The following is a 23,216-nucleotide window of genomic DNA, read 5'->3' as shown; positions in this document are numbered from 1 at the left end:
CTCGGCCTCCCAATTATAAATATTTTTCTGTTTTTCATTTGTCATTCAATTTTGTTTGCAGTCTTTTTCTTTTTCTTACAGAAAGGTTTAATACGATGTGTGTGTGTGTGTGTGTGTGTTTTAATAAAGTCAAATTTATCCATATTATCCTTTAAGGTTTCTAGTTTTGTTGTCAATCTTAGAAAAGTTTTAGCCATCCCCAACTTTATATACAAAATAAATTTTCTTTATATAGAAAATCTGTATGTTCTAAATTTACTTCTAGTTCTTTTCCGGTATTGCTTTGTATATTTAAATATTCAATCCATCTGGACTTTGGTATACGGTGTAATATGAGGATTTAACTTGTTTTTTCCAAGTGTTAAATCACCATTTGTAAAATTATGTACCCTGTACCCACCATCCTACACCCTCCTTCCCAAAGGGGCAGACTGAAATCCAGCCGAGGGGACCCATCCTGCTTGATCACATACTGATGTTTCTGTGTGCTTGAGTCTGTTCTCAGCCAACCATCCTGATAGTAGGCCCCGTGCCCAGTTTCCCTTTCTTACCACTCACTCATCCCTCAAACCACTGTGTTCTGATTTCTGCTCCTTACTGGTCACAGACATTTCTGTGGCAAAGCTCATCATCAAACTTCTAATTGCCAAGTGGACAATTAGACAGTGGACACTTTTCAGATCTTTGCTTGATAGACCTCTCTATTACATCTGGTGTTATTGACAATTCTTTCCTCTTTTTTTTTTTGCCTGTTTGTTTTGCTTGGTATATTTTACAACTTGTGGGCCATTCAGTATGTGCATATTTATCTTTGTTAAATACGGCCACATTGTTTTCCAGAGTGGCTGTAGCACTTCACACACCTACCAGCAGTGTGTGTGTCTAACTGGATTATTTAAGGATAAGAGTTGGGAGATCTGGGATGCCCTGGTTTTCTGCCCCCAGGCATGTGCTCAGTGTCCCCTTTGTGCTGTCACCCCACAGATCTCTCTCCTGTGAGCCTGAGTCCTGCTGCTGGCCTAAGTCAACCCCACCACTATCACTACCAACTGCCAACACAAACCAAGAGACAGCTTTAAAGACTAACCTTCCCAAAACCCTGTTTTTGCATTTTGTTCCCTGTTCCAGAATTGCCAGTAGCTTCCCAATGCAGTCAAATACAGTCTGAACTCCTTGGATTGGCACTAATGGTGTTCTCCTGCCTGGCTTTCTCATTCCTTGCCAGCCTTATTTCTCTCCCCGCTACACCCTCCTCCCCAAAGGGGCAGACTGGAATCCTGCCAAGTGGACCCATCCTGCTGATGAGGCTGTAAACCAGTACAGCCACTCTGCAAAAACAATGTGGCAATATTTAATAAAGATGAAAATACTCATAAGGAATGACCAAGCAATTTAACTCCTTACAGAAACTTTTGCATATGTGTGCCAAAGCACATGAACAAGGGAGGATATTTATATAGCATGGTTTGGAGGTACCTGAACTTGGAAGCAACCGAAATGTCCACTGGTAGTGGAATGGGTACGTTCTGGTCTCTTCACCCTTCTTCACTCCCCTTGCCTCCTCACTGAACTTACACAGCATGTTAATTTTTCAGATAACATGTCTTCATTTAAAATAGGAGCCCAACTACCTACTTTCCAAAATAGAGAGCATTTTTTTCCACTGAAAAATGAATTTCCAATATCACTATGTTAATATGTATAAAAACTGGACAGGTGCAGTGGCTCACGCCTGTAATCCCAGCACTTTGGGAGGCCAAGGCGGGTGGATCACAAGGTCAGGAGTTCAAGATCAGTCTGGCCAACATAGTGAAACCCCATCTCTACTAAAAATACAAAAAATTAGCCGGGGGTGGTGGTTGTGAGCCTGTAACCCAGCTACTTGGGAGGCTGAGGCAGGAGAATCACCTGAACCTGGGAGGCGGAGGTTGCAGTGAGCCGAGATCGCGTCATTGCACTCCAGCCTAGGCGACAGTGCGAGACTGTCTCAAAAAAAAAGTATAAAAATTTTGTAAAATGGTGTGGTCATGTTTTATCATTTGTTAATCTAAGTGTTTCTTTTTGCGTTTTTAAAAATTCACTTCTTAAAATGTGTGTTTACATTTTTTTAAATTTAAATATATATCTAGGTTTTCAGTTCTATGTTGTCAAATGCATAGTCTATCCTTTGATTTTGCTTTTTACAAAGGAATACCAAGATGAGTTACAAGTGATTTATCTCAGATTTTGTTCACTGAGGCTTAGAGTTTACTCCATGAGTTCATGAGGGTTCAGTTCCACCTATTGTTCCTCGCTCAATTGTTTGAGTAGGTCCTGATTACCTGCCAGATGGCCAGTCCTGGGCTGATCTTTTCTACAAAGATCAGAAGGGTCTCTTCTGGCAAGGCAAGCCTGGCTTGTACTCTCTGTGGAAACTTAACTAGCCATGGCTGCAGCTAGAGGACCCAGCCAAGGATCTTTCCAAATCAAGTGTCTTTGGCTGTCAAATATGTAGGTAACTAAAACTCCAATCTCTGAGGGAGGACAGTCTGCCCTATCTGAATTCCCTTGTCTTCTAGAAAGGGTCAAATAGTAGTCTAAGCACTCAGGGAGAGTGAACACTTTTCTCCTTGTGTCTCTGTCAAGGGCAGGGAACACTAAACCATTAGTAATAATGTAGTCTTTAAAGTACATTAAATCAGCTAAGTTAACTGTTTAACCATAAGTTCACCACTCCTTTTTTTTTCTGTTTTGCATTCCATCTGTTATGCAAAAACCCCAATTTTTGATTGATATGAAATGAAAACATAGAAATAACAGGCATGCCATGCCATCAAGAGACCAACCACTACCTCATCCAATATTTCACCCCTCTCCACTCCAATTGTTTTGATCTCTTTCAATGGGTGACTTCACAGAATTGAGATGCTAGGTCTCACCAAGATGGTGACTTTTACGGCCAGCTTCTCTGGGATGAGTAGGAATTAGCATTTCCTACAATTCCCAGATGATGCTGATGCTGTTAGTCAGAAAATCACTGCTCTAAACCCAACTAACAATTTACAGAAAATGGAGAAGACAGAGGAACTTATTAACACCATGAGGATGCATTTTAAGAAAACCCAGATTCTGAGAAATAGTTCTTTCAACAAATAAATTATAAGGAAAAATCAAGCAAGAACGAACCTAGACTGCCTGTGAATGGCCACTGCATTCCAGCCTTGGCAACATAGCAAAGCCCTTCTCTGAAAGAGAGAAAGAGATGATGATGAGGAGGAGGAGGAGATGTTTCTAAGCAAGAGACTGGACTGGAGGCCTCAATTTACTCCCAACGTCATCTGGAGGTCACAAAGGGCAGAGAGCCAAGATGGCAGCCCAAGGCACGGTACAAGCCTATCTTAGCTGGTGTCAATGTCTACCAGATTCTGCCCCAGGCCTCCAACAATGGCTACAGGCTGGAATGTGGACCAGCCTGCTTAGTCTTCTAAAGGGAAGACTGCCTATGTCAACTCAAGTATAAAATATCAGGAGAGCTCTTTGCTCGGGCACCAGTAGAACAATATGCTGACACTGCTGAGACAGTGAAAGATTACAGCTTCTACTTTGTAATGCGGTTCTAGGATGACACTGAGCAGGTATAGTGCTTTCATCGGCATTGGTTTCACAGATGAGGGTGATGCCTTTGACTTTGATAACTTCTGAAAAAGCACCTTAAATGGATAAGACAAGTATCTGAGATGGCCAAAGGATCTCTTGAAATGAACACTCATCCCAGGTTGGATCTGGGCTTTAAGGAAAGACAGACCATCAAGTTGAGTAATGGGAACATTACAACCAAGGAATGATGTGCTTCAGCCAGGTGCAGTGGCACGCACCTGTAGTCCCAGCTGAGGGCTGAGGCAGGAGGACCACTTGAGCCCAGAAGTTGGGGACTGTAGTGTGTTATGACCATGCCTGTGAATGGCCACTGTACTCCAGCCTTGGCAACACAGTGAGGCCCTTCTCTAAAAGAGAGAAAGAGATGATGATGATGATGATGATGATGATGATGATGATGATAATGAGGAGGAGGAGGAGATGTTTCTAAGCTCAGGACTGCAAGAGACTGGACTGGAGGCCTCAATTTACTCCCAACCCCATCTGGAGGCAAGTTACTCTTCCCCTCCATCTTCCAAGGATGTTGCCTCATCAGCTATTCCAATTCTAACCATGGAGAGAGTGATGCAGATATCCTTTTAGGCTGTGATTCTTCTGCTCCTGTCATGACACCAGCACCAGCTGCAGTCTCTGTGAGCAATGACTTGGAGAGACTTTATAACCGTTCTGTCCCAAACCTTGCATCAGAGCCATCCAACTGACTCCAGATCTGAATAGTACTGGCAAGACATCAAGGACAGACTTGAAGAACAAAAATGACCTTGAGAAAATGGGGTAGAAAATCACGTCTCTGAGGAAGAAAATGAAGAAGGAGCAAAGAGCAGATCTTGTAAAAGAAAGACTGTTTCCTAAAGAATTATGATGTCTGATGTATGGGTTTGGGGATTATCAGAACCCTTACACTGAGCCAATGGATATTCTTGAAGATCTTTTTATAGAGTTCATCAATGAAATTATGAACTTCCAACGCCAGTTAGAAGATCAGATCAAGTACAAGTTGATGACACTGTCTTCTTAATTTGAAAGGACCCAAGAAAGTTTGCTAGAGTTAAAAGACTTGGTTACTATGAATGAATAATTGAAATGAGCTAGAAAAGCATCTGACAAAGTCAACTATGATTTTGACACCTTTTGTACGTTCTGAAGCTCCATTATTTTCTGGCACAACCATATATAGTAACTAAATATTTCTACAGTAAGGTCCCGATATCTAACCATGTAAATGAAAGATGAAGAAACAAAGTTTTCATATTTTCAATTTTAGAATGAGACTTTAACGCCTGTATTTATATTACCATACTTGAATTATTCAGTTTTAATGACCACATGTAAAGGACCTTGCAAACTGTGCAGTTCCTTCTGACTTTTTACTACCTAAATGATGAAACAACACAATATTTGTGTTGAGTGTTTGTGCCGCTGTAAGCTACACTACAGCTGTTTAATATGCGAAATCCAGATAGTACCTTTGACTCACCATAGCTGAGACACAGCTGTGTCATGTATTCTTTAGTTTCTAGACAGTATCAGACAAATTATTAAAGATAGTGAGCTGTTTTATGTTTCTCTTAAGTAGATATAGGAAAAGTCTCTTTTAAGAATGTTTGTATTAAAAGGTAATTTGTTTTAATACCCTTTTTTTCAGATAGCAAGTGATTTTTTTGGAGAAATTAAGTTTCATGTGAAGGCTTCAGTGTTGGAAGGCTTTTCCTTTTTTCTTTTTTTTCTGAGACAGAGTCTCGCTCTGTCACCCAGGCTGGAGTGCAGTGGTGCGATCTTGGCTCACTGCAAGCTCCACCTCCCAGGTTCATGCCATTCTTCTGCCTCAGCCTCTGAAGTAGCTGGGACTACAGGCGCCCGCCACCACACCCAGCTTATTTTTTGTCTTTTTAGTAGAGATGGGGTTTCACCGTGTTAGCCAGGATGGTTTCGACCTCCTGATCTTGTGATCTACCCACCTCAGCCTCCCAAAGTGCTGGGATTACAGGCGTGAGCCACCACACCTGGCCTGGAAGACTTTATTTTTATTTATTTTTTGAAACAGAGTCTCATTCTGTCACCCAGACTGGAGTGCAGTGGTGGGATCTCAGCTCACTGCAACCTCTGCCGCCTGGGCTCAAGCAATTCTCCAGCCTCAGCCTCTCAAGTAGCTGGGACTACAGGCACACCCCACCACACCCAACTACTTTTCATATTCTTTTGTAGAGATGGGGTTTCGCCACGTTGCCCAGGTTGGTCTTGTCTCAAACTCATTGACTCAAGTGAGCTGCCTGCCTTGGTCTCCCAAAGTGCTGGGATTACAGGCATGAGCCATTGTGCCCAGCCTTTGGAAGGCTTTTTAAATTTAAAAGCTTTGAGGTTTATCCATACTATTTGTCAAGTTTTTGGAGAATTTGTTTTCACAGATCAAAGCTTCTAAAAATGCTTTTAGTAGTAGTTGGAATGGTGTTGCTTTAAAAGTTGGTGACAGAACAAGTATTTGGTATTAAACAAACAAGTATTGTTTTATTAACATATTTGTTAGTACTATTCATTATGAAAATGAATCCTTATCTAAAACCATATGTGGCTACGGAAACCACTTTTGTAGTTCAGAATATACAGATTTTGTGTGCATTTAGCTATGTTACATAAAATCATCACTGCACTTAGCTTATAAGGATTGAACTTGCATTTAAAGGGATCAATCAATGCTACTGTTTGTGAAACAGAAAGTTTTGTGTGCCACTTATAAACATTATCTATAAATCAGTACTTGGGAAAATTCTACTTTTTTTTTTTTTTCTTTTTTGAGACAGGGTCTCGCTCTTTCACCCGGGCTGGAATGCAGTGGCGCGATCTCGGCTCACTGCAAGCTCCACCTCCCAGGTTCACGCCATTCTCCTGCCTCAGCCTCCTGAGTAGCTGGGACTGACAGGCACCCACCACCGTGCTGGGCTAATTTTTTTGTATTGTTAGTAGAGACATGGTTTCACCGTGTTAGCCAGGATGGTCTCAATCTCCTGACCTCGTGATCTGTCTGCCTCGGCCTCCCAAAGGGCTGGGATTACAGGCGTGAGCCACCGCGCCTGGCCAGTACTTGGGAAAATTCTACTTTCTTAACCTATTGATACCAGGAATAATTTCTGAAAAACTAAACAGAAATAAAATGACCTTGGGAGCAGGAATCTTTAAGAGGCTAGAAACCCCTTCCCTTCCCAGAACTACAATTACTAAACAACCTTTTTCTTAGCTTCCCCATTATATTCAAGCTGGTTTATGTCATTTCCCTTTGCAGTTACTTGCTGTGCAGCCAAGAGTGTCTGCCATCTCCTGCTCACTAACAAGCCAGGAACTAATGGGTCTTACCATACCTGCGGCTATGAGGAAATGACCCCTAACATTGTAAAATTTTTCTCCACCTTTTAAATTCCATAACTTACTTCAGTCATCTCATGGCTCTCATGTACCCTTTGTGAAGTCCTATTTAGCAATTTCAGGGGACAAAAACACAAAACAAAACAAAAAAACCCTTGCTACTTCCTACTCCATTAAACCAATTCTCTGAAAATGGATACACTTGCCTTCAGTGTTTATAGATCCAAAATTTTGATGGGTATGGAGAAATATCTCTTATATACCCTTCTTCACCACATCCAGTGCTGAGTGCAGCTCCACTGCCCTCGTGTGTTTACATGTCTCTTCCTATGATACAAAGGTGTTGGTAGCACCTCCATTCTTTCGTCAAAAAGTGCAACATCTTCAGCCAGTGGGTATGGCTTAGATGAAGGAAGTTCAAGTGGATGTTCTAAGTTATATTCTAGAAGTGTTTATTTTCTCCATCCAGCTGCTGCAACTGATGGAAGGCTTTGCTTTGTATTTGCCCCATTATTTAATCTAAAATTAAAAAGTTTAGAATTTAACCTGATTTGTGGAGCAGAGAGGTTGCAAGCACTTAACTCTCATTCAGTATCCATGTTGACTTGCTGCCTGGGTATCTGTCTGGCCACATTTAATAGACAGGTTTTTTCAATCCATTAGCACCTCAGTAAAAATCTGCTACATCTTTCATCATTTGTAATGATGGAGAGTCAAAGCTTCAGCCATTTGACAGGTTTCCCAAAGTGAAGGCTTTGATATCCATCACCTAGAGCAGTGGTCCCCAACCTTTTTGGCACCAGGGACTGATCATGGAAGACAATTTTCCCATGGAATGGGGAGGAGGGGGAGGATGGTTTTGAGATGAAACTGTTCTACCTCAGACTACCAGGTATTAGTTAGATCCTCATAAGGAGCCCACAAGATCCCTTGCATTGCAGTTCACAATAGGGTTCACACTTCTATGAGAATCTAATGCCGTTGCTGATCTGACAGGAGGCAGAACTCAGGCGGTAATGCTCCCTTGCCCGTTGCTCACCTCCTGCTGTGTGGCCAAGTTCCTAACAGGCCATGCACCCAGTACTAGTCCATAGCCAGGGATTGGGGACCCCTGACCTAGAGTACCTCAAAGCAAGTGACCCTCTCACTACTTTCCCTCTGCCCTGCTTTTTCTTATACATTGCTTGAAGAGAGCTCCCTTTTCTAGGTAAATGGGCATTACCTATTTGGTTTGTTAAGGGCAATCTGAGGAAGAATTAAGATGATACAACTTCTCTCCTTAGCACCTGTTTGCATGCTTACACTCTGAATGAAGGAATTTTATTTATTTATTTATTTATTTATTTTTGAGATGGAGTCTCGCTCTGTCACCCAGGCTGGAGTGCAGTGGTGCGATCTCGACTCACTGCAACCTCCACCTTCCAGGTTCAAGCAATTCTCTTGCCTCAGCCTCCTGAGTAGCTGAGATTACAGGCATACGCCACCGTGCCCAGCTAATTTTTGTATTTTTAGTAGAGACGGGGTTTCACCATGTTGGTCGGGCTGGTCTCAAACTCCTGACCTCGTGATCCACCCACCTCGGCCTCCCAAAGGGTTGGGATTACAGGCATGAGCCACCACGCCCGGCCAGGAAATTCTATTTAGTTTCAAAATATATTCTCTCTTCTTGACTTACATCTTTTCATCTTTTCCTAACTTTGAATCCATTTTTTTTTCATTGCACTCCCATTCCAGACAGCTCTATTCTTGCACAGCCATGGCAGGACATCTTTAAATTTTGATAGAAAATACTAAAAGGAAAATCTCTATAATCCCAGTGACTAAGTACTGGGAGCCTATGTTCTCAATCTTCCTCCATATTGTGTTATTTGCATTATCAAGGTGATAATGTTATGTATTTGAATAAGAAGAATGTATATAAAGCAAACACTGTATTAGTAAAATAATTAGAAAATACGGGGAAGCAGACTCAAAAGACATCTATTTGTAGTGTATTGTCTTTGTCTTAAATCTCATCCAAATAAACATACTGTAAAACAAAACAAAATGTTTATAAGACAACCAAGGTAACTTGAATGCTGGATAGTTGATGAATTAACTTTTCAGGTGTGATAATGGTATTGTAGTTTTCTTTTTTGAAGAGTTGTATCTTTCAGGGATACTAAAATACTTTTGGATGAAATAATAAGGTGATAAGATGTCTGAGATTTGCTTCAAAACATTCTGGGAGAAGAAGGGGGAGGAAAGGGGATATAGACGAAACAAGATGAACCATGAAATGAACATATATTGTATGTGTAAGTCATTACACTCTCCTCACATTTGCATGTTAAAATTTTCCATAATAAAAAGTAACAAAACAGAGGGTGAGAGACATCTATTTACACTGGTACCCGTTATTTGAGCAAGAAGAGTCCAATTCCCACATCCAAACTCCTCAGCCTTCGGAAAAGGAATGTAGGCCAAACGTCCCAGGCTGCCCCTCTGAGGACCTCTGTCCCTGGGAGTAGCAATACCTGTTTCGGGTGGCACGGATGATAGAGATGGAGGGAGGCTAGATGAATGGTCATGCTACCCATACACATAGAAAAGCTGGCTACATGAAACAATAACCACAAAGAAGCAGGAGGGACCACTCACCCTCAGACTTAAGTGTTCTCCAGGTGCCCTGGGCCTACTTGACAGGGGCCAAGGTCACCTGTGCTATAAAACTTCCAGAGTACCTGGGCTATAGAGCATACCTGTTCCTAATTCACTTTTTGCCTCATGGCTGTGTAGGGTAGACTCAGCTCTGGGGCCTTGTACATCCTTGCACATTCCCTAGGATTACCCAGCAGCCTATTTGGGTCTTTGTGTTGCCCCACACCTGCTCCCCACTGAGGCAGAGCACTGAAAATGTGAACCAAACAGGTGAATGCAAATTGTGGGAGTGGGGTGAGGGACGTGCCACATTTAGACTCTCTCTCTCAGCCTTGGCCTGCTAAAAGGAGGAGAAAACAGTGCCTGGATGGTAGAAAATAAGACAGTAGCTGCCCACAGAAACAAGCTGAAAGCTGGGGCACTAAGGGCTACCTATCCTTCTTCTTTTTTTTTTTTTTTTTTTTTTGAGACAGAGTCTCACTCAGTCGCCAGGCTGGAGTGCAGTGGCATGATCTCAGCTCACTGCAACCTCCGCCTCCTGGGGTTCAAGTGATTCTCTTGCCTCAGCCTCCCGAGTAGCTGGGACTACAGGCACACGCCACAACACCCAGCTAATTTTTGTATTTTAGTACAGATGGGGTTTCACCATGTTGGCCAGGATGGTCTCGATCTCTTGACCTCGTGATCCGCCCACCTCAGCCTCCCAAAGTGCTGGGATTACAGGCGTGAGCCACCGCGCCTGGCCAGGGCTACCAATCCTTTGGGGCTCAAAAGATGGTTATGTGTGTCACAGTATACATCTTGGGAATGTGCTTCTATTTTGTTTCCTTTTCATTTGTTTAGTATCAGCCTCTTCCAGGTATCCTTTTTTAAATACCTGTATCAAGCATGCTATGTTATTTTTCTCCCTGAAGATTACCTAAGAATATCCCCTGAGGAAGGTGCTATTGGCCTATTACAAATACAGAAACTGAAGCTGAAAGGTTAAGCACCTTCCCCACGTTCAGACAGCTCAATAGCAGAAGAGATGGAATATAAGCCCTATTCTTATTTCACAAAGCTGCCTCCATGCTGGGGCAGGTAATGTTAACCCTAGGAAACTGCCCAAAACCCACCAAAAGAGAGAAGCTCCTAGGGAACAGAGTTGAGAATGTTCATAACCTGCCCCTGCCAACTGCCGGTCTGCTTGGTTTTGTCACACTGGCATTTCTGGCTTTGGATGAATCAAAGGTGGCTGTTACTATGCTATACTCCATCCTTGGTACACAGAGCACCTCGCCAGGCCTCTCCCCCACCATCACATCCCCAGTTTCCAGAAATCATTCCCCTGGTCATCTGCCTGGCTATCCATTCTCCACAATCCCCATGAATGGATGCCACCCAGGATACACAGTGAGCATGAGCTGCTGTCTCCCCTTTCTTGCCACCACAACCCAGTTTGTTTCCTCTATTCCATGGAGACTGCCCTGGCCAGCTCATGAGGCATCTCTGAACCACAATGGCCACTTCCCAGAACTTGATTGCCCTCTGAGCTGCTCAGTCTCTCTCCTCCCTTGGCTCTGTGACAATGCTTTCTACAGGCGCCCTCTGCTTGCAGTGGATGCCCCTTCAGGCTGCAGGCTCTTTAACTCTCAGGGCTTCCCAGGGCTCTACCTTCCCTTCCCTCTGAATACTCTGCTGAGGTAACTTGCTGCTTCAGATTCTCTCAGCCTCACCTGACTCCCAGGTCTCCAGCTGCTTGCTCTGTGCTGACGAACTCCCACAGGCCGGTGACCACATTCTGTTCCCCTTGCCATTGCAGGACTTAGATTAAATGCCATGCCGCAAGGCATGGGATCTGGCTTTCGCAGTGGCCAAGAAATATCATCCCAGCAAGAAAGTGGGGAGCTAACACTGGCTCCATGGCAAACTTTGAGCAGTAAAGCATGGGCAGGAAGCAGAACAGGTGAATCTCCCCTCCATCAATCCAAATACAATGTTCTAGCCAGTCATGGTGTTTCTGTGTAGTCTATCCAGAGACATCCAACATGGGCAAGTGACTAGCTGTCTTTGTGAGGCAGAAGCCAACTCACTAACACCAACCTTTGATTTTCTTTTCCTCCTTTCCCTCACTCTCGCTGCTCTGAGACTTCACCCTCCAATAAAGTGCTAACACTAGCTTTGCCTCAGATTCGGTTTTCTTAGTAACTTGAATACAGACAGTAACCTCACCCAAACCATGCCTTCAACCACCATTGATACACTCCCAACTCACTCCCCAAACTTTTCCTATCTTCAATCTGGACATCTCTGCTGAGCTCCAGACCCAGCAGGTTCCAACTGCCAAATGGACATCTCTGCTTGTACATTCTCACAAGCACCTCAAACTCATGTCCAAAATAAAAGTCATCTTCCTCCTCCTCAAATACGTGCCCTTTACTTGTATTTGGCAGGATGCAGAGATGGAAGACACCCTAAAGGAACTCCTGTCTGAAGTGGGAGAGGAGTTAACTAACACTTAAAATAGAAACAGATGCTTACTGGCATAAAGTAGCATAGTAGGAGCACATACTGGAGAAGAGAAGCAAGGCTACTGTGTGCCAGCACAGTGCTTGATGCTTGCATGCACTATCTCATTTGACCTTCATAACAACCCTGTAAGATATCATTTTTCCATTCTGCAGGTAAGAAAACAGATCAGAGATTAGAAACCTTGCCAAAGTCACAAAGCAACTAAATCCAAGCACACCTGAAAAAAATGTCTGTATCTTTTGCTGCCTCAAGAAGAGGAGCACCTAACAGGCCACAGGGATTGGAGATTTCCTGAGATGGCATTGCTAGAGCTATCTTAATAAATGGACAGGATGTCAGCTGATGAATGGGGATGGGGCGGGGGCAGGGAGGTAGAGTGGAGGGAAGGAGGTAGATGGCATTCTGGGTGGTGGGAAGAGGCCTAAGAGAGCACAGGGTGGCAAGGAAACTGCAGGGGTTCACTAAAGCTGAACCACCTGGCACATGGGGAGAGGCTGGAGAGGTGGACAGGACCCAAATCATTGATGGTCTCATGTGTCATTCTAGTGAATTTAAATTTTAAAATCTAGACACATAGAGGAACCATTTCAGGATCTTATGTAAACTTTAAATCTAGTTGAAGAAATCATTTCAGGATTTAAACTGGGGAGTGACATGGCCCAGTATGCATTTTGGAAAGGTCCCTCATATCGATGTGTAGAACTGGTTGAAGAGAGGCAATGGAGGTAGGGTAACCAGTTTAAAAACTGCTGAAGTGCCCAGAGCAAGAAGTTATTTATAGACAAGGTTCGTGGATGTAAAAAAGTGGACAAACTTGAGAGACAGTAATGAAGGACAAACTGAACAGGACTGGATAACTAAATTAGTTAAGGAGATCAAAGAACGAGTCAAGGATATCCAGGTTTGTGGCTTGTCACATGTAGGATACAGAAGAGATGATTTCAGTTTTGGACATGCTGACTCTTAAGATACCTGTGGGGCACTCACAGGGTGATAGCCAACAAATAATTGGGTGAATGAATTTGGCATTCAAGAGAGCAGCAGTTTAAGTAGTGAGAAACTGCCACCAAGGGAAAAGGATGGAACAAAAAGCCCCATTCTCCTTTCAAAGTGCCACCAGAAGTTGCTTGGCCTCGGTGTCTTAACCACACCAATCAGAAGGCAGGTCAGCAGCTTGGGTAGAATCCAATCCCAAGGAAAGGACAGTGTGGTCTGTGATTTCCTTGCCCTAGCAGAGCCCAATTTGGAGACGTGAGGTGAAGACTCTCTGGTTCAAGACACAATAATAACCCTTCTCAACCAGTTCTGTGAGAATTAATCCCTCATATGTAATGCATTATATCCTATGCATCTGGAATGACACTGGTTGTGTACCATCATTGAGAGTATTGAGGAAAAGCCATCAAATCATTTTCTCTCGGAATCCCAGGTGAGAAGAGCCAAGGTACAGAGCAGGCATTCAAACGCCATAACCCACTGACCTCCCAGACAGTATAGTCATTGAGAATATGGCCCCTGGACGCCCACCTTCGAGCACCCCTCCTCCTGTCTGCCCTTCCCCTCAAGACAGAAAGCAGAAGAACAGAGGGTCTGGCCTAGTTTAGGCCTAGCACTCTGCAGGGTCAAAGGTCTCTTTCTGCATCTAGATCAGAGCCTTTTGGGAGTCTGAACTGGACTTCTCTCCCCAAGTGGGGAAAAAAGAGAATATAAAGGAGCTAGCCAACTAATCTAAACTGGGGCTAGTATCTACAATGCTGGGGTGCTGTTTACCAGCCTAATGAGTCCCAACTCTGGAAGTATTTTCAGTAGGTCTGGGTCAAGACCAGAAATCTGTTACATTTTAAAAGAAACTCCCCAGGTGATACTAATTTATGGTGGGGTTTGGGAGTAGCTTTTGTACCTTCTATCCTTTACTAGTATGCCACTTTAGTTTTCCCTTATTTAGTAAATATTCCCTCTGAGAGGCCCCAGGTCTTATGGGAAGACTGGCCAGTACATCAGAAAATTGGCTGGGGTGGTGATCATATCATTACTCCAGCTCCAAAAATTGGACTAAAGAGCAGTGGAAGCTACAGGAAGCAGAGGCAGGGTTGGCAGAGGCTACACCCTCCCAGCCCTCCTGACTCCATAAATGAACTTAGGTACCTAGTCCTAAGTCTAGCCCTTTCCTCCTTGGTTAGAGTAACTTACTGCACATGAATTTTAGAAACAGCATTCTTCTGGTCACTACGAAGAGGAGCCCTCAGATTTGATACAGCCAAAGCTTCCTCAGCATCGCTTCTCCTCCACTCCTGCTGTGAGCTTAATGGCCCAAGTCCCACTCTCAACACCACACAGGAAGCACTGAAGCAGAAGTTGCTTTAATCAAGGGGTGAAGTCCTCAATCAAGGGGACCTCACTTAACCTTTGGTGGTGGGGTCTCAGCCTACCCCCCACAAGCCCTGAGGCCCCTCAGGAAGGAGGGAGCAGTTGAACAACAAATTATGGCAGAGGCCAGGGAATGGGAGTGGGGGAACCCGGGTCAAGGTGAAGGGGCAGGACGCTCAAAGGGTGGGAGTGAAGCTGAACGGGGCAGGAAGAGCTTAACCCACGTTTCTACCTGGGGGCTGGCTGAGGTGGCTGTGCATCGGGCAGAGTGGCACCAGAGGGCTGAGGGTCGAAGGGGACAGCAGGGGAAAGGAGTGCTTAGGAGATGAGGCGACTGTGAAGCTGGTGCAGCTGCTCCTGGGTCAGCACCAGCCGGTGTCGTTGTCCAAAACCAGCCGCACATGAGAAGGTCACTTTGCCCATGTAGACTGTGTCATCCTGCTGCTCCTCCTTGGCCTGGTGGTTGATGAGGAGAAAAAGACTCCAGGTCAGGGGCTCACTTGAGCTGTGGGCCACTGAAGGGGTCCCTGAGCACTGAGACCAAGGCAGCTCCTGGGTGACTAGGGCTTCTGAGATCCTGGGCTATTGTGACCACATTTTTCAAATTAGAATGGGGATACATAATCTGACAAGGGAGTTTTGAGGCCCTCCTGGTGTCAAAAGTCACGGAAGGTGTTTAGGTGCTAAAATATTGGAATTTCAAAGCACTGTAAGCACTTCTGAGTTACTTGTAAGTAAAATTTGGCCAGATAACCCAAGGTATGCAGTTGTTAGACCTGAGACTCCAAAGGCCTCCTCCAATTCTGGAGGAGAGGGGGGCCCGCCTGAGCTCTCCACACTGTCCCATCCTCCACCCCATGCTCCCCCTCACCCTGAGGAAGGCTGATGAAGGGAAGGTGGCAAAGTCAGTGGGTACTGTGGCTCCAGGGCGCTGAGATACTGTCTCCTTGAGGACCTCATCCTAGGGAAGGGGAGAGGAAGACAAGGGTTCATTTATGGGACCCCCACAGGCTAGCACAAGACCACATGGTTTCACAGAGACACTAATACCAAGGGGGCAGGGACTTAGTCCTCTATATCACCATACTTTTGCTCTCATCTCCAACCCCATCCCCACACCAGCACTCCTCCTTACTTTGCAAGTCCTCATCCTGTAAGGCCCAACTCACATTCTACCGCCCTTGGGAAGCCATGCCCAACCACTCTACCCCACAATGATCTCAGCTCTGATGGAAGCTAAAGCCTGAACCAGTCACTCTAAAGATTACCCTAGCTTATCCATTTTGTTATGAGAATCTGTCTTCTGTTTGCACTGAGACAGTGAGCTTCCAAGGCAAGAACCCTGCCTTCCCTTCCATCTCCTCCCCAATTGCTTTCTAGCATAGGGCTGGGCTCAGAGGAACTCCACAAGTGCCTGGCTCCACCAGTTTATGCTGTGAAGTGAGCTCTGCCTGGCAAACTGAGCTGACCTTGAGCTTCTCGATGGTGTCACTCAGGGACTTAAGCTGAGCCACTTGCTCCATAAGTTGGGCCGATGGGCTCTTGGCAGCTGTGGGGAGAGAAAGCTGGTGAGGCCCACCAAGGCGCAGGCAGGCAGTTCTACTGGATTAAGGGTTAGGGGTGCAGGTATAAGACTCTCTAACAGAACAAGTACTTGAGAGAGAGTGGGTGAATCAAACAAACTTAACAGTGAAGCCAAAGAACACTGCTGGGAAGAGCTTCTGTGGTGGGGGAACCACCTGAGCAGGGGCTAAATCCCTGGGCCAAGTGGAGGGGGCAGTTTTATTCATCTTGGAGGTTGGCAGGTACATACCAGGGCTGGTGCGAGTGATGTCTACTACGTGCGTGTGTGTGCTCAATTGATTCAATGTCTCCAGCAGTTGGCTGGTCTTACGATACAGCGCTCCAGCTGGTAACTCACTGCCAGGGCCCTCATGGGATAGCTTTGCAACATGCAGAGGGGGCAGGGATGCCAAGGATGCCTTCATCTGGGCTCCCTGTGGATGAAAAAAGAAGGATAGTGGTAAGAGGTGCTAGGAGGCCCCTGTCATCTATCATCAATGGGGCAAATATGCTCCATCCCCCATCCCAGTCCTCCCCGTGGCTCCCTCACCTTGAGGATGCTGTTCTCATGCTGGAGCTGGGAGATGTGCAGCCTCATGGCAGAGATCTGCTGAAGCAGCAGTGGTGAGTCCTTCACCAGCCCTGGGCCTGGCACAGACCCTGGAGCCTGCCCAGGGATGGCTCCTGTGGGGACCATAAAAAATCTCATCAGCCCCAAGTGGAAAGGGTTGAAAATTGGGCTCCATTCCTACTCTTCCCCTTTCCTCATCCCCCCATCACCCATCTCCAGTCCTGGCTTCCCCCTCCACCCTGCTCCCTTAGCTCCAACTCCCACCAGCCTGGTAACCCCCGGCCAGAGTGGGTCTCTACCTCGCTGCTGTTCTTCTGTGCTCGGGATAGCCCATGGGGGAGCAGGAAAAGAGGAGAGAGGAGTTAGGTGATTTGGGGGTTACGGGGACACACCAGAGGAATCCTGGACACAACCTGCAGGAAAACCCTTTTCCTAATCATCATACTTTCTCTAACAAGACCCTCTGCCACCTATCTTTGGGCACGAGCAGATATGTGTTAAAGAAAGACACCAAACAGGAGTGAGGCCACAAGACAGGGTACAATGTGTGAAGAACAGTGGCAAAGAGTGTGTGCACTGTACAAAGTACTTGGAACATGAGGCTGTTCCTGCCTCCCTGTCTCAGATGCCATCTCCAAGAAGGGCACGGAGAATGCTCCAGAGACCCCAATATGTCTGCACCCTTAGTGCTCACCAGCAGCAAAGCTTAAGTTGGGGATGCAAACACACTCCCTTGCTCCTAAGGATTCCCCATTGCTCTGAGGCAAAAGACCTTCTTTTTTGGTGGGAAGTTTCATAAATTCAGAACTATGTTTGTTTAAAGAGTGCTAATGTTTGTTTCAAGAGTGCTAAAAACAACACAAAGTAGTAATCCTGGAAACTCTCTCCAAAGAACACAGAGCTGTCTGTACCACAAGAGCCTAAAGTCAAGAAGGTACTTGGTCACCTCCCAAGATCAAGGGGTGTCAGTGACAGAGACTTTGTCAAAGACTCTATGTAGGTGAGGTCAGCTGACAAGACTCAGGAGCAGCTGGGAAAGTCTGGAGGCCCTAAGGGTTTAATTCCAGGGCAAAAAGCCTGTCTTCTGGAGGTGAGAAGGGTAAGTGAGAAACTGGAGAGTAAACAAAACAAACTATAGGGCAGAGGAGAACAAAGACAGCAGCAGCCACCTCCTGAGTCAGGAAACTGGGGAGGCTAGAACTGGTAACCAGAAAAACTCTAGGTGAGGAGCCCTGACTATACTGAGTGACTAGACAAAGGTCAAAATACAAGCCCCAAGTGAAACTGGGATAATTCAGCAGTGGAAGATATGACCACATCATAGAATGAAGCCACATGAACTCAGTGAGAAAACACAGTATCCAAGCAGAGAAGCAATCAAGAGCAGGTATTGGGCAGGGCCAGATGCCCCAGGAGAGTCAGCCCAGCCTGCTGCTGGCTGACAACCCTCTGGGATATAGGGCTGGGCAGAAAGGTCAGATTACAGAGCCAGAAAGGACATCTACTAGAGACCAACTGTCATCATTATTCTGAGCCTCATTAACAATTTAGTAATGCCCTCCTTTGCCCAGAGAAACTCAGCACATATCTTCAGCAGAAGGGAAAACTTGGTGAAAACTGGCACAGAGTGAAACTGTGTAAGCATGTTCCTGGCTGAATACCCGGGGGTAAGGGGGGTGGGGCAGAGGTCAAAATGAGGCCAAGGACAGGAGAGAAGACAATCTCCTCTGTGCTAGTGCTGCCTATTCCACAGTACTCACCACCAGCAATGCCAGAGACCAGAGTAGCAATGCCTGAAGGAGGAGGGCCCCGGAGTCCCTCAATCGTGCGTTTGGACTGGCTGTTCAGACGCTGCTTTAGTTCTGCCTTCTCTGCCTCCAGCTGGTCGATGTCAGCCTGGAGTGCATCCATTGTCTCCTCAAACTCTCTGTGAAAGAGAATCTGGGCTTTGGCAGTGTCCCTTCTCCAAAGCACTCCTTGACTATTCAGTCCTGAGAGGTCCTTGGAATAGCCCTGCCAGTGAGGAGCCAGGGCAGAGCAGCACAGGCTTAGGCTGGGGTGATGCAATGGGGTTGGCAGTGGGTAAAGAAAATGGGGAGTCTCACTATAAGAGAACCTGAGTAGGGGTATGGGTTAGGAGGCAGAGAGCTCCAGCAGTGGGAGGATTAGAGGAAGCAAGGCCCCAGGGAAAGTGCCTGACTTCTCCTTCTTTCGCAGCAGTGCCTGGGTCTCCTCCAGCCGAGTCTGGACTTTCTCGATGCGCTCATCTGCATCCTTGGCAGCACTGTCCAACTTCTTCTCCAGGAGGCTCAGCCGCACATTGGCCTCACTTAGCTCCTCTCCCTGGACAAGGACAGAACTTCTAGATCCCTGACATCCTCCCCACAGTCCCTGGAAACTGGGGGCTAGACCATGAGATAGTAGGTTCCCTGAGGGCTCACTACAGCTCCCATTGATTGCAGGCCCCACTTCTCCCCTTAACTCCCAAGCTGTCTTCGTCCCGATCCCCAACACTCACTGCTTTCCTGAGTCCTACCAATTTCCTGGCCCCCAGATCCTGAGCCTACACTACCCTCACCTTAATCTTGAGTGACTTCTTCAACTCCTTAATAACTGTCTCTCGATCTTCGAGCTTCAAACCCAAGCCTTCAGCATCTGTGATCTCTGCACGAAGGGCAGCAGCCCGCAGCTCAACCGGTGGAGGCTAAGGAATGGTGGGTGGGGGGTGAGAAAGTGAGGGTGGAGAGAAGAGATCATCACTGTGCTCCTTACAGAGAGATCCAGTTACAGGGAAAACCCTGCCTTCTAGGCAGGATGGTGCTCTCCAGATGCCTTCTTCCTGTCTCCCCGTCCTCCCACAACTAGCAGTAGCTCTGCAAGTCTTACTCCTACAGGCCTCTGCAACTTCTCCAAGGAAATCTCCACCTACCTTGCTGGGGGGCCGCTCTGCATCATACTCCCCCTCCTGCATGGCTGTGGCCAGCTTGTTCATGGTACTGATGAGGATGTTGCATGACTGGCGCAGACACTCATAGGGGCTGCTGGAGGGGGTCCCATAGATCTGCAGGAGCCAAGGGCAGAAGTAAAAGCCCCACACTGGTCACTAACTCTCCCCACACCTTCTACCCAGCCATCCAGGCCCACCTGCTCGCTTGCTTTGAAAGCCAGTTCCTCCAGAGCAGCCACAAGTAGCCCCTCATTCTCTGCCAGCGGGGCAATGAGCTGGGCAGCAGCAGCTGCCACCTCCTGCAGCACAGCCACGACCCACGTCAAGTGTTTCCTGCAGTCTAGGAGCGTGTCAGATACCTGTGTGCCAGGCGAGAGTCAGGAGTCAACCCTGGGTTCAGCACCACAGTTTCCAGCTACCCCAAAACCATTTTTGTCCCCTAACCAGATCCAGATCTTCAAGTGCTATGCCCTTTATGTTTCTACTCAGTTTCCTTCCCTTCCCCAATTGCAGCCTTAAACCTGTGGTCCAAAGGCCAGTGCAGCTGGGATCCCAGGAGCATCTGTCCCTGGCATTCGCCTTCGGATCTTCTTGCAGAACTGGCGGATGTCACTGCATGAAGTTTCCAGGTCCCGGAGCAGGAGGGCAATATCTGTAGCCTCCTGCCCACCCTACTCAGGAAAAAGAAAATGGATGGAGAACCAAGTTAGCATTAAGGCTCGGAGTAAGGAAGTGAGGACTAAGAAAGAAGAGGAGCTCACACAGATCTAGATGTGTTCTCACCTGCAAGAAGGCACGCAGCCGTCCTACCTCCACACTCATGCAGTCCAGAGCACTCTGCGTGAACTGTGAGGATAGAAGCATGCAATCATCAGCCCCCAGCAGGAGCCCTTCTGCCTTATCAACATCTCTAAGAAGTCCCCATCCTCTGCTGACCCCCATACATAAGTAGGTCCTCTAGTTTCCCTGATATGGCTTTGGTAACTCTGCCCTAGTCTTATGTGACACTTCTTGGGTGCCTGATCTCTTGACCTGATGCCCTCCATTTCTGATCTCCACAGGGACTCAATCACTGGCCCAGATACTTCACCTTAATGTGGTCAGCCAGCTGCATAGTACAGTCCTCAGGCTGTTCGGCAAGGTGGATGCTGTACAGATGCTGAGGAGAGATAACAGACAGACAACTTTTAGGCCCTGGAGGGGGTGGGGAGTTCTTCCCAAACTGTAGTTTGAGCCCTGGTCATCATGGGTCTCTGGAGGTACAAGAGAATCCAAAGCCCTCAAGCAGCTGCATCACATGGAGAGTTCATCTAAGAGCAAACCAGGCCTCAAGCAGCAAGCACGGGACATACAACCTTGAATATATTAGTAAGAGCCCCCATCAAGTGAAAGCTTCCCTGCCTCCTGCCCCAAGCCCAAATTCTTGTCCCACACCTGATAGTACTTGATGGCCTTGGTGAGAGGCTCCACATTGACAGTCTCATCCAGCTGATCCTTGTGCAGCAGTTCAATGAGGAAATCCAAGGAGCGCTCATGGGCACTCATCTCAGGGTAGAGGCTGCCCACTTTCTTATACACATCCACACTGCACTGAGAGAGGGCACTAGAGACCAGAGAAGGGCACTGTGAGGCTAGAGTCTGCCAGGCAATCTCAGTTCTGGCCAATCCTGGACCCCAACCCTGGGGTGAGGTAGTCAGGAGTCACTTACTGCTCATAGCGGTGTAGCGTGGCCTGCAGCAGGCTCAGCGAGTACACCAGTCCAGCAGCAAAGCTGAGTTGCTCCCCAGCAGCTCCTCGCAGCCCAGGCCGCTCTGAACAGTTCTCACTTAGTTCAAACTTCTCCTGGGCCTGCTTCCGGATCAGCTCTGCCTGTGGGAAAAAGCACCGGGAACCTGGGCCTCAGAGCAGAGGATGGAGAACAGAGACTCAGGAATATAGTACTCAGAGCTTAACTATGTGGGGAGCATGGACACACATGGGAGAGAAAGCAGAAATAGCTCTTACCTGGGTGGGGAATCTCGCATGGGGAAAGGGTAGTGATGTGATTACTGGAGGTTGTGAGGAGTCAGGATGTGAAAATGAAAGGGTAGTGGGACCGGTGGAATCAAGGTCTTTCCTGACTTAAAGCTGCCACTCCTGCTATCTCTCCACCTAGAATGCTATCCTGCCCATCATCCCCAAGGTTAACCCCTAGGCACCTCCTGGCCCTCAGACAATGTTATTCCCTCAGTCACACCCTGCTCACCTCTAAATCAAATCTCCAATTGTGCTCTCTCACAGAACCTATCTCTCCTTGAAAACACACCATTTGTAATATATATTAATCGGTGACTTTGCTGTGTTCCTCCACTACACCATAAATTCTTTGTGGGCAGAGACTCTGTTGTCTTCACTCAGCATCTTCAATGCCTGGTTCATGGCAAGTTCACTAGATTTCTGTGGAACATGTGATTGATTGGCCATACCTTGCAAATGAGACGAGGCATGAGCAGCAGCACCAGAACGCAGTCATGGTCCCCACCTGGCCGAAGGAAGCTGTCAGGCATGAAGGCTGTCAGCAGGGACATGTGTCGATTGGCCTGGGCCACCTCCATCTGCCTCAATTCCATCTCAATTGCCTGTGAGGTGAACAGGGAGGAGGACTCTTAGCCAGAGCTGAAAGAGCCCCAAAATTCCCATGCCTTGCTCCAGTAGATCCCTTGCTTCTAGGGCAAGCCCAGGCCAGAGTCTTCCAAACCACCACACAAAGCACCCCTTCCCCCAGGAATCTGAAGCCCAGAACCCCATACCAGTTCAACCCAGGCAGGGCTCCCTCAGACCCACACACTTTCCTGACCTTGGCATGGGCCTTAGTCTCAGCAAACTTGATTTTGAAGTCAAAGGTCTCTGGAGGTGGCTGCTGTTGCCTCTCCACAGATGCTTCCTGCTGGTTTGTCAGTTCCCGATTCACATCCTAGGAGGAGAGACAGTGAAGCACAGCTGGGTCATAAGGAAGCCCTGGGGTGATGGTGGGCAGAGAGCAAACAGTGGACATGTACCTGTAGATGGGCAGTCAGCTGGCGGTACTTCTTGATGGTCTGCTGGTAGTCTGCAACCGTCTCCTGGGCTGCCTCCACACGCTTCTGGGCCTCACGAACCCGCGCGCCCGCCATGTCCAGCTGCTCCCGCAGCTCCAGTTCTGTCTCACGTGCATTCTCCTGCAGCTCATCGTTCATCTCATTCATCGCTTCCTAGGACACCACACCATAGTTGGGGCTAAAGAAAGGCAGGGTTGGCCAGCGGCGGTGGTTCACACCTGTAATCCCAGCACTTTGGGAGGTCAAAGCAGGCGGATCATGAGGTCGAGATCGAGATCATGCTGGCCAACATGGTGAAACCCCATCTCTACTAAAAATACAAAAATTAGCTGGGTATGGTGGCGCATGCCTGTAGTACCAGCTACTCGGGAGGCTGAGGCAGGAGAATCGCTCGAACCTGGGAGGCGGAGGTTGCAGTGAGCCGAGATTATTGCGCCACTGTGCTCCAGCCTGGCAACAGAGCGAGATTCCATCTCAGAAAAAAAAAAAAAAAAAAGGCAGGGTCAGGGTAGCAAGCCCAGGCTGGGTCCCTCACCGCACACCCTG

At 47.0% G+C, this 23,216-nt stretch overlaps 2 protein-coding genes across 14 annotated transcripts in view; both read right to left on the bottom strand.

Annotated features, from left to right (window-relative positions):
- SLC4A5 (solute carrier family 4 member 5) overlaps positions 1–14,422 on the bottom strand; it is a 144,031-nt gene extending 129,609 nt beyond the window's left edge. The window contains exon 1 of the mRNA XM_063695780.1: positions 14,335–14,422. The gene's annotated coding sequence lies outside the window, so the exon portion shown is untranslated. The remainder of the gene's footprint in view (positions 1–14,334) is intronic.
- Positions 14,423–14,488: 66 nt separating this feature from the next.
- The window catches only part of DCTN1 (dynactin subunit 1), a 30,480-nt gene continuing 21,752 nt past the window's right edge, over positions 14,489–23,216 (bottom strand). For 7 of the 13 annotated variants that reach the window (XM_019020909.4, XM_019020911.4, XM_019020912.4 and 4 more), the window contains 19 exons: positions 22,632–22,823; positions 22,430–22,546; positions 22,059–22,211; positions 21,302–21,462; positions 21,027–21,195; positions 20,683–20,751; positions 20,376–20,438; positions 20,114–20,263; positions 19,790–19,951; positions 19,575–19,706; positions 19,224–19,349; positions 18,846–18,988; positions 18,406–18,572; positions 16,945–16,959; positions 16,625–16,758; positions 16,325–16,508; positions 15,981–16,060; positions 15,383–15,472; positions 14,489–14,967 (listed from right to left, as the gene is read on the bottom strand). In XM_019020909.4, coding sequence (XP_018876454.1) covers positions 14,830–14,967; positions 15,383–15,472; positions 15,981–16,060; positions 16,325–16,508; positions 16,625–16,758; positions 16,945–16,959; positions 18,406–18,572; positions 18,846–18,988; positions 19,224–19,349; positions 19,575–19,706; positions 19,790–19,951; positions 20,114–20,263; positions 20,376–20,438; positions 20,683–20,751; positions 21,027–21,195; positions 21,302–21,462; positions 22,059–22,211; positions 22,430–22,546; positions 22,632–22,823 — 2,445 coding nt within the window. In that variant the 3' untranslated portion in view covers positions 14,489–14,829. The remainder of the gene's footprint in view (positions 14,968–15,382; positions 15,473–15,980; positions 16,061–16,324; positions 16,509–16,624; positions 16,759–16,944; positions 16,960–18,405; positions 18,573–18,845; positions 18,989–19,223; positions 19,350–19,574; positions 19,707–19,789; positions 19,952–20,113; positions 20,264–20,375; positions 20,439–20,682; positions 20,752–21,026; positions 21,196–21,301; positions 21,463–22,058; positions 22,212–22,429; positions 22,547–22,631; positions 22,824–23,216) is intronic. The other 6 variants (XM_055378106.2, XM_004029455.5, XM_004029452.5 and 3 more) reach the window with 1 other exon arrangement.

The sequence above is a fragment of the Gorilla gorilla genome, chromosome 12 (assembly GCF_029281585.2).
Source record: "Gorilla gorilla gorilla isolate KB3781 chromosome 12, NHGRI_mGorGor1-v2.1_pri, whole genome shotgun sequence".
Classification (NCBI taxonomy): Eukaryota; Metazoa; Chordata; class Mammalia; order Primates; family Hominidae; genus Gorilla; species Gorilla gorilla.
Note: the sequence above shows the minus strand (reverse complement) of the source record. Positions and strands in the feature narration are given on the sequence as shown.